Below are 18,565 nucleotides of genomic sequence, written 5' to 3' on the forward strand. Positions count from 1 at the left end.
AAATACACTTAACATCTTTAAAAATAGCTTATCGGGTTTATTTATCAAGCTTGCTGTCCCTTACCGAGTGAATCTGCCTTTATTTTTGCCGCCGGGTTTGTCGAAGAATCGAAGCAGTGTGCATATGGAGAACGCAGCGAACGCAAGGAGAAATGTGTAGGGAGAAAGTCTAACTTTTCCTTTTCAAACCTCAAAGACTACTTGAAATTCAAATAGCTGAAGCCGAGGAATGACGAGGGTTATGAGGGACCGTGAAGAAACTTTGCTTTGGTGTTTATAAGCTCCAAACTGGCAATTTTACGACACGTAAGCTAAATATTTTAATTCACTCATTCACTGTGCACAGGAACGCTTACAATTTTTTTTTCCAAACGTTAGAATCCCTCGTTCCTTTAAACGAAGTCATTTTGAGTTTTTAGACGTGCAAAAACTACCGCGAAGACGCTTAATTTATTGGTTTTAAACTTCTCAGCCGTACTAGGTTTGTAGTTCGCGTTGCTTAAAAGTTGAATTTTGGCGGGCTTCGGCGACGTACTCTCCCCAAGCCTCGTCAACCACGATAGCCGTAGCAGCGCCAGCCGTAGTGATGCCCTAATGTAAATTACAACTAGTACTGAAGATGACATAAGAACTGTCGAACAAGCATATTTTTAAAAGCAAAACTGTTGTGTATTTTCTAAAAGCCACAGTGTTCATCACATTTAGTTAGTTGCAATATGTTTTGTCTTCTCCCAGGATGTATGACGTTACTCTGAAAGTATGAACTGCCAAAACACGTGCGCAACAGTTGCCGTTAGCGACAAAGGCGATCGTTTTGGTCATGTGACTAAAAAAGCAGTTGAAAGAAGAAAAGGCAAGCGTACGTGTTAAGCTTACTTTGTATTTGTTTGCGCGCTTTTGCTGCCTGTACATGTCGTCGTTTATTCGATTTCGTTTAGTACTACGACATGATCCAGCTAAAAGTGTTCTACAATATTTCTTTTCCGTAAGACCGATGCGAACTAATCACAACGGACGAAATTGGGGTGTCGGAGCAACTTCAGAATACCCGTCCACATCATTTACATATGTCCGGAGTCAACCTTCGATGATCTGATGCGAATCGTAAGGAATAGAAATCAGAGTGTTTACAATTTATTCCTGATGAAGAATTGTGGATTCAGGACAAGGACAATAGGATACTTCCGTCAACTTGCGACTTGACTCAAAGCGGAACTTACACTGCGGACGTGACATATGACAACGGCCGTGGAATCTTCCTAATCACTTCTGACGTCATTGTTTTATTGCAACTTCGCATGAAGGAACATGGTGAAACCATTCACAATCATTTAATTAAGACTGTTATCAAGGTCCAACGGCAATATATTGTAGGTTCTCGCCTTACGGTGAAGAGGTTTTTATCAACGAAACCATCTGCCTCCGAGATTGCCATAATTTTCAAGACTCAGATTAGGAAAAGGCGCAAGCTTAGTAGTACACAATGGTAAGTTAGCGAGTGCTCGCTCCTTGAATTTTACAATTGCGTATTCAGCATAATAACTCTCAACTGGCAGACTTTCAGCATAGATTGGCTTAGCATGAGTGCTATTTTCTTTGCACAGGGCAATGAACGAAGCGGGAACAACCCTGGCGCCACGAAGACTATGAAGAGCGCCATCAACGTGAGTATTTCTCAATATCTGTTCCCTGTTTCTCAGTGGTACAAACAGCTGTGACCCTTTTCGCAATCTTGTTATGAGGTGATTCGGTTTATCCGATTCAGATTTCTTGACGATACTTGCGGAGCCCAATATCTGTTGCTCTTAGGGAAGGTACGTTTTTTATTGGGGGGGGGGGGGGGTGAGCCGGGGCTTCGGAGGGGAGGGTCATTAGTAAATATTTTACAAATTGGGGAGGGTCAAACCTGTTTTATACACAGCCGGGGGAGGGTCACAGTTTTTGTTTTTTTTTTGGCAAGGAAAAAACTACTCCATGTCGGTTAGTTGACTTTTAATTATTTGTTACCAAACATGCGAAGTGTATAGAAGCCTAAAACTTATATATACAACCAAAGCTACCAGTCTACATCAATCTACATCATTTTAAACAGATGTCGAAATATTATGTCAAAAAACTATCTTGTCCCAACTAACGTAAATTGTCTCTCTCGACCTGTGCCTGCTTTCGTCCATATTTTGATACATACCGTATTTCTTCACCTATAAGCCGATCTCGGCTATAAGCCGAGACCCTGACTTTCAGGGTCTTTACGCTACACTCAAGCTGCCCAAAAAAAAAGGTAAAACCATCGGCTATAAGCCGAGAGCGAAATTATTGATTGTAACTGGCCATTTGAGCAAGCGAACCTCACGGAAAACATAAGAAATTGACTCACTAAACACAAAACCTAATGAATTACAATAAACACAAAAGAAAAAAAGCGAACCAATCAAGAGATATGAATATCAATTGATCCAACGAACTGTATAAATACTACCACGCGACAACAGATTAACCACAACAACAATAATAATCTCAGTTAAACGTTTCAAAGTATCAATCTATCGAGTATACCTTTCGTCGCTGTCACTTTTTATCATCATGCCTAAAGCACGCCGTTCCTCGTATAGTATGGCTTTCAAGATAAAAGTTATCGCGGAAGCTGAAGCGGTAGAAAACAACTCGGAAATCGCTCGAGAATATGGACTAAGCGAGTCCATGGTACGATGCTGGAGAAGAGACCAGGCGACTATTCTTTCCGGAGAGCTGAAGATGTCTGCAAAACGTGCGACGATGGGCCGTTTCACTCCGAAATATCCCGAACTAGACCAGCAAGTGATGGAGTGGTTTTCACAGCAAAGAGAACAAGGTTGGTATTTACTTTTCTGTCTAAAATTTTAAGAGTTTTTGAAGAGTTGAATGATATCGTCTTTCAGTGCGTGGGAAACAGAGACTTTGATTGGTCAGAAATATGTTGTTGTCATGACAATTTCATAACATGTCACGAAAAGAGTGCTGCAGTCACGAATCTACGGTTATCTCGCAGCAAAATAAGATTGTTATTTTATTTTTCGTAGGTATTGCGGTGAGTGGATTGATCCTTCGCCTTAAAGCTAAAGAGCTCTCCGATGATCCTGCTTTCAAAGCTTCCCGTGGATGGTACGAGAAATGGAAACGACGCCACTCGGTCAGCATGCGAACCAAAACAACTCTGGCCCAGCGATTGCCCGCCGATCTCGAAGAGAACATTGTGTGCTTTCATCGCTTCGTCATTGCAGCAAGAAGACGCGCCGACTACCCTTTATCCCGCATCTACAACATGGATGAGACACCCATGCGTTTTGAGCTGCCATCGAACCGAACACTGGAATTCAGTGGAAGCCGAACAGTGCCAGTAAAATCTTGCGGAGCGGAAAAGCGGAGCTTCACCGTCGTTCTTGCTGTTGCTGCCGATGGAGCAAAGGTGCCACCGAAAGTCATCTTCAAAGGCGTCCGTACACCGAGAGATCTGGTTGTGCCGCATCCTCTTCGTGTTTCCTTCCATAAGAAAGGGTGGATGGATGAACAGGGCATCCGAGAATGGATTCGACAGAGTTTGCCCCGTGCCGAGCGTTCCCTTTTGGTGTGGGACTCATTCCGAGCTCACTTGACCGATTCCGTGAAAGATGACCTGAAGCAGCGAAACATTGACGTCGCAGTTATCCCTGGTGGCCTAACCCCGGTTGTACAGCCCTTGGATAAGTGCCTAAACAAGCCATTTAAAGATAATGTGCGCCGAAAGTACTTGGCGTGGATGACATCTGGGCCATTTGAGTTTACCCCAGCTGGGAAGAAGAAGGCGCCAAGCAGAAATCTTGTCCTCAGGTGGATCAAGGAAGCATGGGCAGAGATACCCGAAGAGATGGTTGTCAAATCCTTCAAGACCTGCGGTATTTCCAATGCCTTGGACGGAACAGAGGACGACGTGGTCTACTCTGACGAAACCCCAGAAGTAGATGATGAATACATAGAAGAGAACGAGTTCGACACAGACAGCGAAAACGAAACGGATGGCGAGTAAACCATTGGGTTGAAAGCCCTTGCACGTATCCGTCAAACGGCTCCTTTAGGAGCCACCAATTTCATAAAAGTGAATAACCAATATTCAGAAGTTATTTTTGTTGTGTTTTATTACTTCTGCTTCATTGCTAACTTGACTACAAGCCGGGGGGGTAAAGTTATTCAGCAACTGTATATTTTTAAAATGTAAAACCCTCGGCTATAAGCCGAACCCCGTTCTCCGTGAAAAATCTCCCAAAATTTTGGGTCGAAAACTGAAAAAATCGCTCGGCTTATAGGTGAAGAAATACGGTACATACATACATAAACTTTATTTATCCTCGGATTTTAGATTAGCTTATAAGCTAGTGTCTCCGATCCTAATTAAAATTACAGCAAGAACAGGTTAAAAGATAAAAATAATTCATTATATAATAATATAATAATCGTTAATATAATAATATGTGATATAAATGTAATATTAACAGAAATTGTGCGCTGACAGTTTGCTCTTAAATTCGCTATAGTCTACAGTTTTTCTAAAGTGGTCAGGGAGGGAGTTCCAATACTTAACGGATGAATAGCTAAAAGAATTTAGACCGTATGTGGTTGTAAACGGCTTAGGAAGTGATAAAATATTCGTGCCCCTTAGGGAGTAAGCAGTAGATCTTAGCTTGATTAGTTGTGTCAGATAGCACGGATATTTACCAAGATGGAGACAGTTGAATATACAAATCATCATATTTTGTATCCTCCTGTTGGCTAAACCACACACACCTGCCTTGTCTAAAAGATCATCGTAGTTCGAGTCCCAGTCCTTTAAAACAAATCTTAAAAGACGTCTATTTAAGGTGTCCAGTTTAACAGAGTCCTCTGAGTTACAAAAGTGCCATATCATAGAACAGTAGTGAAAATGGGGTAACAAACGTTTTATAACGGCGAAGCATAATTTCGGTAGAAATAAGTTTGCCAAATCTTTTGAGGACACTGAACTGATTATTTATTTTTTTACATACAGAGGATATGTGTTCCTTGAAGTTAAGTTCATTATCAAGAATTATTCCAAAAAAGTGTTTGGCATCTTGTGGTTGAGAAGGAGAAAGGGTAATCGGTTTTGCCAAGAACCATCCCTTGGTGTTTAGCGGGGTTGGCTTTCATCCCATGGTCTTCGAACCATTTGTTTGCTATTTGTACATCATGATTGATCCGCTGTTCCAAGGCTACTGGGTCTACGTCAGATGTGTGCAGTTGGCAGTCATCAGCATATTTTGATGTCGGTAATGTTTCCGTGCGGGGCTCTGGTATAAAATTAGTGTCCGGTGACGATTCGTTACTTGAGCTACTCCATCTGATAGGCTTAGCCACAAGTTGCTCCGCACAACAGTCCAGTGCTCTAGCCAGTTGAGATAACTGGGAGGCTTGTGTATTGATAATAATAATAATCACATGACTTTTGTCGGGCATGTGCACAAGACTTTTGTCGTAGCATCATTTGCACCCTCGCTCCACTTGGGTGCAAATGATGCTGCTCAGGCCACAAATAAGCTGTATATATACCCTCCAAAAGTCTTGTGATTGTCCTATTCTTGTTAGCAGTCAACAATCAGTATTCAAAATTAGTGTTTGACAAAACCGTATGAGTCTGAAATGTCTGCTAACACAACTTTAATAATAATGCGTCCAAATTAATGTTGAGATTGGCCAACTTTGTGCCAGGTCCCTCAAGGGGCAGGTTTCGCACAGCGCAATCTGTTGTTGTTTGAGATGCTAGATGCCGAGCCAAAAAAGTTTTGCAAATTCTCTCAAAATTGTATTTTTTTCAGGAGCGTTTCTCTTTCTATTCTTTTCTTCTCTAGAAGGTACAAAATTTTAATAAAAACCTTTTTACAATTCGCGCCAAACAAAACTGTTTACAAGTTGGTGCAGAGGTTCATAATTATTATATGGAAATACGTGGATAAAATTGTTTAATATAAAATGATTAAGAACAATTCAAATTGAACTCTTATAGGTGCATTATGATTTGTTGGCTAAAAGTGATCACTTTCTTTCTGATTCTCTAGGATATGCTTTAAATTTCACATTGACTTCACTGTTTCTAGATTATTTAGGGCTCGACAATAACTTTTCAACTTACTAGCCAAGTGGCTAGTGACATCTTAGACGTTTTTAGATGTTACGACAATTTCAGTCTGTTTACTAGCCAAACTGGCTAGTGAAAATTGAAAACCACTAGCCAAAACTGAATTTCTACTAGTCTGTGGCTAGTGGGCTACCATTAGTGTCCAGCCCTGTTATTATTGTAGTCTATTCTTTTATTCCTGTGTACAGAGAATGCCTTAATTTTAGTGTGGCAATCAAGCCATGAAGACAACAGTGGAGAACGACGCAGACTACAATCCACATGAAGGACTTAAATTAGATATGACTATTATGACAAAGCAACATTTTCTCTCAAGAAATGCCAGTTATATGTATAACATACCATATGCTTTCATGCAAATGGAAGCTAAAGGAAGGTATTGATTTCAACATTGTTGACTCCATTCGCCTGTAAAATACAACATATGCCTGTTCTTCAGGCTACACCTTGATGGGCAGATGTGGTTGGAATAAAGCATATTTAAATCAAAATTTTTTTTCCAAAATGTTTTTATGACTCAAGGCAAAAAGTAATTTTATGCTGCATTTAATGGCATAATCTCTTAATTGTGTTTCTCATCATGTTTTTCCCTTATTTCAGCTAATCCTGGTATCAGTCTTGTGGCCACAATTTGTAACCGGGGGTCCCACAAGATGTTCTCTGGCGCGAAACTTCCTGATGTATTACCCAGATGATCCAGGGGCTGAAATGGAGTGTATAGCCTGTCCTGAATGCCCGGTAGGATTAGGACTCATACCACAATGTGGTACCAAGATCACTAACTACACCACTATTAAATGCAAACTGTGCCAACAGAACAAGACATATTCAGACAAACATGGCATTGAGAGTTGCAGGTCCTGCCATGACTGTGGGTTAAGGAACGTCATCCGGCAGTGCACCCCATCGCAAAATCGTAAATGCGGAACCAAGTGCCCAAAAAGACATTTCCTCGATGACAATGGTTTCTGTCAAGAATGCTATTTTTGTTGTCCCAATGTCGAAAAAACTGGAAGAATGAAGAAATGTAAAGAAATTGGAATGGGAGAGGACTGGCAGTGTCCCAAGAACCACCGAAACAAACTCTGCAAAAAAGCCTTAGAAACTTCTACAGAAGCTAGTGTTGTTAGAACTTATGCTACGTCACCTGCAGATCCTCTTCTTCCTGGTCACAATTTTGCAGCAAATCAAACAGACAGTACTTCAAGTGATAATATTAGGAGACCTACGTCGTCATCTGAAAATATTGCAAGGGAGCGAAAAATAATAGGTGGAATAATCATAGTGATTACCCTAGTGCTTATTTTTGCTGTTGTATTTGGAGTTAAAAGATACATCACACATAGGAATAGTTCACCAGTGCAATCTGAAGGTAAGAGGGAGTCTTATTTAAACTCTGTTTTTAGCTTTTTTTCTTAGAGCATGAACTTAGGCACTGAATTCCTTTTAATAATTTGCAACACAACATCACATTGTAGTAACCTGATAAGTCATGTCCATGCAGTAATGATTCCTCAGTTGTCAGTGGAAAACACAACGATTTTTTGTTTTGAAAACATTTGACTTATTTCCAGGTTAAAGGGAAATTTATTCAGTACACTGTCATGAGTTGAAAGTTTAATTACTAATGATAAATTCAAAGATAAAATTTGAGTTTCTAAAATAGACCCACCCTGAATAAAAACTGGTTTGGAAAATCCAAGGCAGATTGTATGTGAGAGGTAATGCGATTTAATCTGAGAAATGGATGTGAGACTCACACATTTAAACTAAAACCCCTTGTTATTTCAAACTCTCTCTCTCTCTCAAACACACAAAAACAAAAAAAACAAAACAAAACAAAAACGAAAAGAAACCAATGAATAGAATGTTCTTGGAGAGATGCTTCAAGGGTAATCTAAAGAACCGATCTCTTGAAGGGTGATGGCATATATCAACTAGCACCCCTTATTAACTAGGGATAATTGAACCATGTTTAAGTGATAAAACAAAACTACTTCTCAGATTTACTCTAGCTATAGGGATCTTAGCTATCAGTACAAATCACACCACCTCCCGGTTAGCTCAATGGATAGCACTGGACTGTTGTGCGGGAGGTCGAGGGTTCGAGCCCGGCCGGACCAACACTCAGGGTCTTAAAATAATTGAGAAGAATTTACTACCTTTCTATAACATCAAGAAATGGTTAGATATTCTAGTCTTCTCAGATAGCAACGAATAAATGGAGGTCCTGTCTCCTGCAGGGCTGGGGTAGGAGACGTTAATTTCCCACACACGAGATTACTGTGTGATGGATGTCCTCCCCTGGGGTGGGATGGGTGGGAGGGTGGATTAGCACAAATGGTTCCTATGTTCCTTTCCAGTCCTTCCCCACTGCAAAACTTAATGCAGTGAACATTAAAGGACTAAATTAAATTTAAATTAAATTAAAATTGTGGTATTACACCATTTTACCAATTGGCAAACCAGCTATTTATAGTGATAAGTCGACATATATATTGTCAGTCGTAGGTTCACCTGAACATGTGCCACTATGCGTGATAAGACCTGAGGAAAGAGAGGACAATGGTGGAACTGTTCAAGGTATGGCTGGTTGGACTTACTTTCACAACTTGGCCATGGTACTTAGTTGATAGTGGTGAGAGCTCAGTTAGTGCTGGAGAGGCATTCACACTAAAGAAGAAACCCGCTCAAGTTTTTCCATATTTAGCATAGAAGTGCACATTCTTGACTTATCATGTTCTGGCATGGTGCAGATGTAAAGAGCCTCTCAATTTTCGTTAGAAATTCCCAGCATTTATTGGTTTTGTTAGGCACCATTTATAGTTACTGGCAGGACCTTCCTGAAGCTAGTGTTTGAGAGCTAAGCCGAAAAGAGAGAGGGTCAGTTATTTTCAGAACTTATAAATGACTAATCACTGTCCTTTTTTTGCAGATAATGGAGCAGATGAGCAGGAGCAGTCTCCCGTTAGACAAGCTATGAATAACAGGCCAAATAATGGACTAATTCCATTAGGTGAAGAGTCAGTCATTCCTTCCTTCTTCATATCTATATTGAATTTAAAAAAAAAAAAAAAAAGGAAGAAAGAAGAAAAGAAAATTACTCCCATTTTCTGTAGCCTTGAAAATGAGACAATTTTCAGCGCTGGCTACTGAACGTTTTACCGACACATTGTCTATTTATGTAGCTTTTTAGTTGTTATCACAATCACCAATAGATCATTTTATAAGTATATAAAATAACGTCTTGACCCAGGCTTAGCAGACCTTTGTATTTGCTATTTACAACAGTGAGACCTGGAAATTTTTAAATTAAACCACTTGAATGCGCTTGGCTGACACTTCCAAACTACAACTCTCGATCCTTTCCTAGAATAGGGTTATCCAATAAATGCTAAAAACCTTTTCTTTAGTTGTACAGTTGTCAATTTAAATCATTTATTTTCTCAGTCAAATTTGATTAAAGATCAAGTGTAGTGACCATGATATTCTCAGAATTTGGGACCTTACATAATATTCTAATTACCAATTTGCTGGATGTAAATAGATGTTATATATTAAATAAAGGCATTATATCATATTAAAGGACAACCAAGTGGTTTTTTTTTCTCTCTCAGATGTGCTGGAGGCTGCTGAGCATGAGTCTTTCACAGGTGACCTTAGACAAGATCAGCCAAAAATTGATCTGATTCCATCAGGTGAGGACCTCACTGTACATCCTGCCTTTTGGTAAACAAAGTTCAGAACATGTTTATTCTTGTTGTTACACAACACAGTTCATGGAATAAGTGTGCCATTAGTCATTCTGATGCTGCATTTCTTCTCTTAAATGCACTCTCCTCCTCTAAGCTTGGTGTTTGATGTGATGAAATGCACTATTGTAGTGTCATGAACAAGTGGTAAATTGGGAGAAATTTCATCCCCTCAATTCATGTAATTTTCCTACTCAATCAAGACTAAGTTTCCTTCACTGCCAAACATTGTACTCTAAAGAATAAGCAAATTCCCAATCTAGGCTTAGCATTTCTTAGGAATTCTTGTCAATTAGGGTATGTGTAGTATCTATGCATGTAATTGTATATGGCCGAAAGGGATTAGGGGGAATTAATTAAAAAGAGCACATGGTCGAGTTGAATCTGTTTTGTGTGGTTGAATCCGAATGTTTCACAGACCGTGAAACACTACAGTATGCCTTTTTCCAAAAACAAAAAATAAACAATTCATGTTACAACTCTAGCTCAATTGCCATTACTCTTACTATTAACTGACTCATTTTTCCATTGAACTCTTAGATTGTAAAGTCTCTGAAATGTCACAGCTTCATAACCATGAAAACCAAATACTGTTGCATCATGTCCAGAAGAAGCTGGATCACTTGGAGAAACAGAGCAAAAGAAATTGGCACTCTGTTGGGCAAATCTTCAATGTTTCAGGAGAAGATTTGGACCTGATAGAAACTGACTACAAAGCAGGAAGAAGTCCTACAGAGAGTCTTGTTGGTATACTAAGCACCTTTTCAACAGTACCCTCAATGAGAGGCTTTGTAGAAGCTCTTGTTGCTTGTAACAGGTATGATGTGGCTAACAATATTTGTAACTGGCCATGGGATCTACGGACAGTACAATGAGGGAAAATTATGCAGTAAGCTTGGAACAGCAAATCATTAAGCAAAGAGCTAGCTATCCCGAATATTTTGGTCTTTTGACTGCCAGGAAAAAAAAAATTGTACAGAAATGTAGTAATTTACATATTATAACCTTAGCTAGCCTACTGCAGTATATTTGTGCAAGGGAAACACAAGAAGCAGGTCATACTAATGACCACAGCTTATGAGACAGTAACATATAACTTCTGCACAGACTTCTTGTATCTCAGTATGGTTAAAGCCACAGAAAATGAAGTGATTAATTTTCATTGACATGGTATGCTTAAAGCCATTGATAGTGTATGACATTTACAACAAAACAAGGTTGTAGGCAAACCTTTAAAATTATTACATCCTCCCAGTTTTTAAAGACAAGTCAAAAACAGTCACACTCTGACTTGCAAATGGCAATGTTATATTTCACAGAGCAAACATTGCCCTGCATGATATTATGCTGCTTTTTCCAATTTTCTTTTAGAGGAGACATATGCTCAATATTGATTTTCTCTTATTGGCATGTTTCATATTACAGTTTTACACTTCATAACAACAAAAACCACAAAAGTAAAGGGGGAGAACAAACCAAAAAATAAAGATACAAAATGCTAAACAAAGCAATTACAAACAAAAAAACAAAACAAAGCAAAACAAAAGAATTTACATACAACAATGCCAAAAAAGAAAAAAAAAGGTAACAGAATATGGTATAGTAAGTAATGTTCACATTAAATTAATCAATCATTGTAAATCATCACGACAATGACTGGGTTATGTTTCTTGTAAATCTTTAGGGTAGAGAGTAATTAATTGGGGTGGATATTTAATATTTATCAAGACTTTATTTACTAGGTGGTGCTATTAAACAACCAGCCAAAAGCCAATAACTCTTAAATTTTGGACTTTTCAATAGCCAACCACATGGGCTTTGATGAAGAATCTTTGATCAGACTTTGACATTCACATGTAGAACATTTCCATAGCTTTGATGTGTTAAGCAGCATGATCAAAAGAATTTTTTTTTTTTTGTTACAAATAGTAATGCTGTATCTGGTAATAAATTACTTTAGAAAGTTAGTGAAAGTAACTCGGACAGAGAGCATTGTCGTACAAGTAGATGTATTTTTCTTGATGCAACACATTCTTCACTGTCTTGAGTGTAATGCAAAGATCAATACAGTGAACTACCGGTATTTTAAAATAGCAATTGTAAGTATGGTGTAATTTATGATAGTTTTGTATCTGTGCATTCTGTCATGGTTAGTAGATCGTTATTCAGCTTGCAATGTCAAGTGGTAAATGTTGAAGCTAATGAAAAATAAATTCAGGTTCTGGAATTAGTGCCCGCATGAGCTGTTTCACCTAAGACCCAAGTATGCAGAAGCCCTTGCTTTCTTCCCCTTTTGACAACAGATATAAAAGTTGGGACAATGGAAAATTAGCACAGTTGTAATACAAACAGGTCTTACACTACTGTCAACAATACACAAGCAAGTAACCCATACAAAGACTCTTTAGAACATTTTATCACTACTGTGAATTACTCAGTATACTAGTAGAAATCACATCCAAAGTCTTGAGTGCAAGACTCACAAGTTACACAGCTTTTGTGCCCTTGGTTCTTTAGAAGACACTTGGGAGAGAAGATCAAAAAGATCATGAGTACAGGGAGTAGGATTTTGGCAACAGAGTTAGGAACTGCGATTTCATTAAATGAAAGCCTCAGTATCAAAGTGGTCTTCAAAAGTAAACATCGGTGGATTATGACTGAATATGCATAGTCATAACAGGCTTTCAACTGTGTGTTTGAACAAGGGGTATAATCTTTCTAACTAATTTAAACATCATGATTCACCACCTTTTCCACGACATTTTTGTTGTTTTCCAATGTAAACAGTCAAGCATTGGTTGATAATAATGCAAAAGTGATCTATTACTTAATAAATTTCTCACCTTGTCATTCTGAATAAGATGGTTGTCCATCTTTTTCCATGATTTCCACCACAGAATCAAGTTAAAAAAACTGATGGACCTTGAAAAATACGAAAACAATTTGACAATTGCTTTTTATTTTTGGAACAGTATAAAGGCTACTTAAACTCAAACAAGACCATTTGTAAGGATAAAATTAGGGATGAGTATCAAAAGTAGGATCTATCATCAAATGGTTTATTTTAACTTGCATACCTTATACAGTGTAGAACATTGGTAGTTACGAAAACGAAGACCTAAGACCCCCTACGAAAACGAAGACCCATTACAAAAACGCAGACCATTACGAAAACGAAGACCCAATAAAAACAGGACGTTTTAGTTCTCTTGATTTTCTAGTCAGTTATTTTGTATCGACAAGCAGAAAAGAATGCACCCGGAAATTGCGGCGAGGTAGATATGTTGCATGACGGTTCAGGCACAGGTATTGGGTCTAGATCTTTCTTTTCTTAATGGGTCTTCGTTGTCGTAGGAGGTCTTCGTTTTCGGGGTCTTCGTTTTTGTAACTACCTAGAACATTTCTGAAATAGTCTCTACAAAGTGGCCTCAGTAAATTTGATGATATTTATCATCAGTTGTGTTCAAGAGCAGCAAATAAATGATGCATCGTTGGGAATCCACAATTGGGAAACAAAATACTGCAATAGAGTATACATTGTGCTAACACAAAGTAACTCACAGGACCAGAAGTATCAATAGCCTCAATTTTTTTTGCATGACGGTTCAGGCACAGGTATTGGGTCTAGATCTTTCTTTTCTTAATGGGTCTTCGTTGTCGTAGGAGGTCTTCGTTTTCGGGGTCTTCGTTTTTGTAGCTACCTAGAACATTTCTGAAATAGTCTCTACAAAGTGGCCTCAGTAAATTTGATGATATTTATCATCAGTTATGTTCAAGAGCAGCAAATAAATGATGCATCGTTGGGAATCCACAATTGGGAAACAAAATACTGCAATAAAGTATACATTGTGCTAACACAAAGTAACTCACAGGACCAGAAGTATCAATAGCCTCAATTTTTTTTTTTCAAGAAACCAAAGCTTTCAGTGATAATCTGGGTTAAAATTTTCATGAACGCCAGTCATGAACGCCAGTCATGAATGACGAATCTGTAATGGAATTTACACTTACCACGACTGTAGCTCAACATACATACATACATACATACCTACATACATACATACATACATACATACATAGGTCGATTGACTACTACCCATAGAGGCTTTTCAGGACCAACACCCCCCATCCCACCCCAGGGGAGGACATCCACGACACAGTAATCTCGTGCGTGGGAAATTAACGTCTCCTACCCCTAGCCCTGCAGGAGACGGGGCCTTCCGTTTATTCGTCCTTATCCGAGAAAACTAAAATGTTTATCCATTTCTTGATTATAGAAAGGTAGCAAATTTTCCTCACTTATTTTAAGACCATGAGTATTGATCCGGCCGGTGCACGAACCCTCGACCTCCCGCACAACACAATCCGGCGCTCTAACCAATTGAGCTAATTAACCGGGAGGCTCAGCCTTTTATGTTCTGATCACTATAAACCTCTCCTGCTAGTATTCTAATCTTCCGTGAAAAAAAAATAACAAATCATGGTTAAAAAAGAAAGAACATCATTGGTTAAAAAATAGGGCACAATTCAAGCCACAAATTAAAGAGGAGATTTTAGGTTTCACAAAAGTAAACATGAAAAGATGTGTGATGTTCTTTCAGCCTGGTCATGGGCTTGAGATACAAATGAGAGGGGGGCATCAGGATTTTTCGGTTTTGCGGTTTTAGCTATTTTTTTAGATCGGTTTTTCGATTTTTGTGCTAAAAAATTTCGATTTTTCGGTTTTGATGTTCATTGCGGCTTGCAGATTTTCCGTTTTTTAGCATTTGGTTTTCGGTTTTCCCGAAAAATACCGACGGGTTTTCGGGTATGATATCCGGTGCGGTTTAATTTTCGGTTTTTCCTATTTGACCTATTTGGGTTCGATCTGAGCGGTAATTACGTGCCTCGACTGATCTCGAATAGCCGCTAAACGCAATTTTGTGCGAATTTCCTGAATTTAATTACAGGGGGTCCACACATTCTGTTTGTGTAGCCGATTGTAATTTTATAGTAAATTACCAGATTCACCGTTTGCCTTATCTATAGCGATATATTGCTAACTATGTATAAAAATCCATGATAAATAAACGTTGAATCACCTTATCTGTGGTGTACAGTCGTCCTTTTGCCTTAAAAGTGATTTTTGAGCGATTTTGAATGAGTTTAAGGGGGGCAGGGAGGATTTTGTCGTGTCACAATGAGATTTTTACATGATCCCCCCAATAGACTGCATAGAAATCTAAACATTAACCTGATCGACGATGAATGAAACACAAGAAACACTCAATTTTCTTTAGTCCATCCTTTATGCTTTGTTAGTGACGACTGATACTCCTCCGTTCCCATAGAAACCCTGCAAAGAAATGCTCCAAACCCCCCCCCCCCCCTCCTTAGACGGTAAATAATGACTAGTCTTCAGTCCGTACCGACACATTAGGGAATCTTTGACCCCCACACATTTTCGCGGGCTCCTATATGAAAAAAACTTCCCACGCGTCTGATATTCAAGAAACAACCACACACTATATACATCATTACAAAGGATATTAAATGCACAATTCGAAAAAAAATATTAGCTTTCTGTTTATTCCTCTCCTAAGGCGAAGGAATCCGGTAAACAGTAAAGTGACCAAACGATATTCCTTCGAATAATCGGGTATCAGACGTGATCTCTGATGAAATGTGACGGCTCAGTGTCAGTCACCAAAGATCAATCTCTGAATTACTGTGAGAAGAAATTAGATGCTGGTCATTCTTTGGGCTAAAAGAGTTAGTAGCTAGCAGACCTGTTAAGAGCATTAAACATTTGAAAATGTGTTACGTTCTGAGGCCACTATAAAAATTAAAGCATTTGACCAACATTAAGGAATAAAAAGCCTACACGCTTTTATATCTTTCGCTATACGTTTGGACCAAATTTCACGGAATTGTGTCAGTTCTATTGGTTCTCAGAATAGGAGGTATCTTTCAATATCGTATTCTGGGTTTTCGTGCATATCACGCCTCTCAGAAAAATAGTCCGACACCTACCTTGCAGGTGTCTTATTAGGGCGAGTTAACTCAATCGTTCGTTTGATTTGGAGTTAGAGTGGACGGTGGGGGGAGGAGCCGAGGAAAGGCAAATGATAATATAGTAATGTATTCATTGTCTCATCCCCTCCCCTCTCTTCGTTTGACCTTTGCTCAGCCCCTTGAGACAAATTTCTTTCTCTCCCCAGTCCTCCGCTGCTGCAAAACAATAATTTTTTTCCAAGATAAAACTAGCTAAGAAATTACACCGACCTCCTCTGCAGGCTGGTCGACTCCGAGCTCATTCTGTGGGCTGCCAGCCAATAACATTGCACAACCTTGACGTTCTTAGCAAGAAAAGTGGCGCTGCGCTTTCCTGAGTTACTGTAAAGGGGACTTCTGAGGCACCATTGTAGTTGTCAAGTATGGCTTCAACCAATGGGGAAAACACGTTCTGCACTAAGAGAAGGTACGTTTTTTATTGGGGGGAGGGGGGGTTGGTGGGCCGGGGTATTTTAGACATTTTTTGCCAAAAAAGTCGTGGCCCTACCACTTTCTAGATTGGATTAATGCATGACCCTTTATAAATGCCTAAACAAAAAGGATCTGACCCTCCTCCCACCTCCTCCAAGACAAAAATAACCGGAAGTGAAAATAACTAACCGGAAGTGTTGCTCACATAACCGTGTCTGCGCACAAACCAGTTAATTGCCTGGCGTTGCACGGTGAAAACTTGAAAATGGGCAAGGATGTGCGAGGAATAGAAAGAGGGAAATGCGCTTGTGGAGAATGCCAGGATTTCATGAGGTCAGATGGAGCAACTTGTGGCTATTGTGGCTGTTTGCCGACTTGCCATTCTAAAAACTATGCCCGCTACTCCTCTGACTCTGTTGGTAGTACACCGGGTGCGGGAACAAGTGAAAGTACAAGTCCAGAGAAGTGGAAAGATGACGATCTGGGGTGGTTCCCGAACCCAAAGGGCGAATATACTGAGTTCTCAGATGGAATTTTGTGAGAAAGGTGAGGTTTATATGGAGTATAGGCGAATGTCGTGTAAAGAGAGAAGTGGCAAACTATGTAAATTTTGCGAGAAGGATGAGACTGCCAGCGCTCCACTTTCAACTCGACGACCATATCCCGACTATGGCAAGCTACCAAACTTCCATTATCTCTCTTGGAGTGCAACTCCCACCGATGGCCGTGAGCCGGATCGATGACTTCCAGCCTCGAGCTCAGATTAAGCAATTGTTTGAGGAAAGTGAACTAGTCAGTGGGGACAGTGAGGCTATTAGAAGGTTTTCAGATAAATACATTGTCCCCGAAAAGTTTGTAGCAGAGTATGTTGAGCACCTTGCCCAGATAAAAATGCGCACGGAGAAGAAGAAAGAGGAGACTGAAACTGGAGCGAATGGAACGGCTGAACCGGGAGTACAATGACATTGACTGAGTTGGACTGTACAACTCCGATAAGCTGTCGTCGTTGAGGGTGGACCAACTATCCTTGTACTTTTTCCATCACAAGATCACCTTCAACGGGAAGAAAGCTGGAAAAGTCGCAACGATAAAAGCGCACATTGGTAGCTTGCAGTACAATTTAATGGGGCGTCAACAACCTCGGAAGCTCCCACTCAGAAATGTACAGCATCAAGTGACCTCGTCACTTTCCGAGGTGGAAACTGACTCGCAAAGTGATGTGGTAGATCGACTTGTCGGTTCAAGCCCGAGTAGCTCAAGTAACGAATCGTCATTGGACACTAATTTTATACCAGAGCCCCGCGCGGAAACATTACCGACGTCAAAATATGGACGAAAGCGGGCAAGGGTCGAGAGAGACAATTACGTTAGTTGGGACAAGATAGTTTTTTGACATAATATTTCGACATCTGTTTAAAATGATGTAGATTGATTTAGACTGGTAGCTTTGCTTGTATATATAAGTTTTAGGTTTCTATACACTTCGAGCGCTTGGTAACAAATAATTAAAAGTCAACTAACCGACATGGAGTAGTTTTTTCCTTGCCTAAAAAAAAAGAAAAAAAAACTATGACCCTCCCCCGGCTGCGTATCAAACAGGTTTGACCCCCCCAATTTGTAAAATATTTACTAATGACCCTCCCCTCCGAAGCCCCGGCCCACCCCCCCCCCCCAATAAAAAACGTACCTTCCCTAATCATTGATGGTTGGACAAACCACGAGCCCTTGCATGCCTTTCTCGGTAAGACATTTTCATTTTTAATTTTATTCTCAAAAACGAGCGTGCTTTGAAAAAATTACATTTAAACGTTTGGAAAAAGAAATTTTGACGAAAGAAGTTAAAGTAAACAAAAAGAAGCCTTCCTCCTCCCCCCTCCTCATGAAAATGTCATCTCTGATTATACGGTGATTGAAACTGAAACAATTGCATCACGTTAAGCAAGGTGTTAAGATTTCGATGGCTAAGAACTAAGAACACCGTTTGGGTTTTGGGCTTTCTTTTTACTGTGACTGTGAGTGGAATTTGAACCCCATTGTTAGCGGTGTTTCCGGAACTAAACGAAAATAAGGAAAAACACGGGGTCGCACATTGGAGAAGTGGAGTGTAAAAAACGCCAATTCAGCTTAAACTGTTTTAACCTAATGCTCCTTTTCATGAAGATTCTAGAAATGACGGACCGAGATC

General features: G+C 39.6%; 1 protein-coding gene, 1 long non-coding RNA gene and 1 pseudogene across 3 annotated transcripts; 2 read left to right on the forward strand and 1 right to left on the reverse strand.

The window, feature by feature from the left end:
• The first annotated feature begins 729 nt into the window (after positions 1-729).
• LOC148732414 (uncharacterized) lies at positions 730-12,142 on the forward strand. 2 transcript variants are annotated; one of them, XM_088755771.1, is made up of 7 exons: positions 730-1,486; positions 1,605-1,664; positions 6,764-7,535; positions 8,669-8,746; positions 9,099-9,179; positions 9,781-9,861; positions 10,456-12,142. In XM_088755771.1, exons 1-7 carry the CDS (start codon positions 1,484-1,486, stop codon positions 10,788-10,790), a joined length of 1,410 nt encoding a protein of 469 aa, XP_088611897.1. In that variant the 5' UTR covers positions 730-1,483; the 3' UTR covers positions 10,791-12,142. The 2 variants fall into 2 exon arrangements, with proteins under 2 accessions (XP_088611897.1, XP_088611898.1); XM_088755772.1 differs by lacking the exon at positions 730-1,486 and adding an exon at positions 5,039-5,297.
• A 96-nt stretch (positions 12,143-12,238) lies between these two features.
• On the reverse strand, positions 12,239-13,960 carry LOC148732415 (uncharacterized). Its single transcript, XR_015999576.1, has 3 exons — positions 13,927-13,960; positions 12,759-12,837; positions 12,239-12,438 (listed from the first exon to the last, which is right to left on the reverse strand). It is a non-coding gene; the product is annotated as an uncharacterized LOC148732415 (long non-coding RNA).
• A 2,530-nt stretch (positions 13,961-16,490) lies between these two features.
• Positions 16,491-17,930, forward strand: LOC148732416 (uncharacterized; annotated as a pseudogene).
• Positions 17,931-18,565: the final 635 nt, after the last annotated feature.

The sequence above is a fragment of the Stylophora pistillata genome, chromosome 4 (assembly GCF_964205215.1).
Source record: "Stylophora pistillata chromosome 4, jaStyPist1.2, whole genome shotgun sequence".
Classification (NCBI taxonomy): domain Eukaryota; kingdom Metazoa; phylum Cnidaria; class Anthozoa; order Scleractinia; family Pocilloporidae; genus Stylophora; species Stylophora pistillata.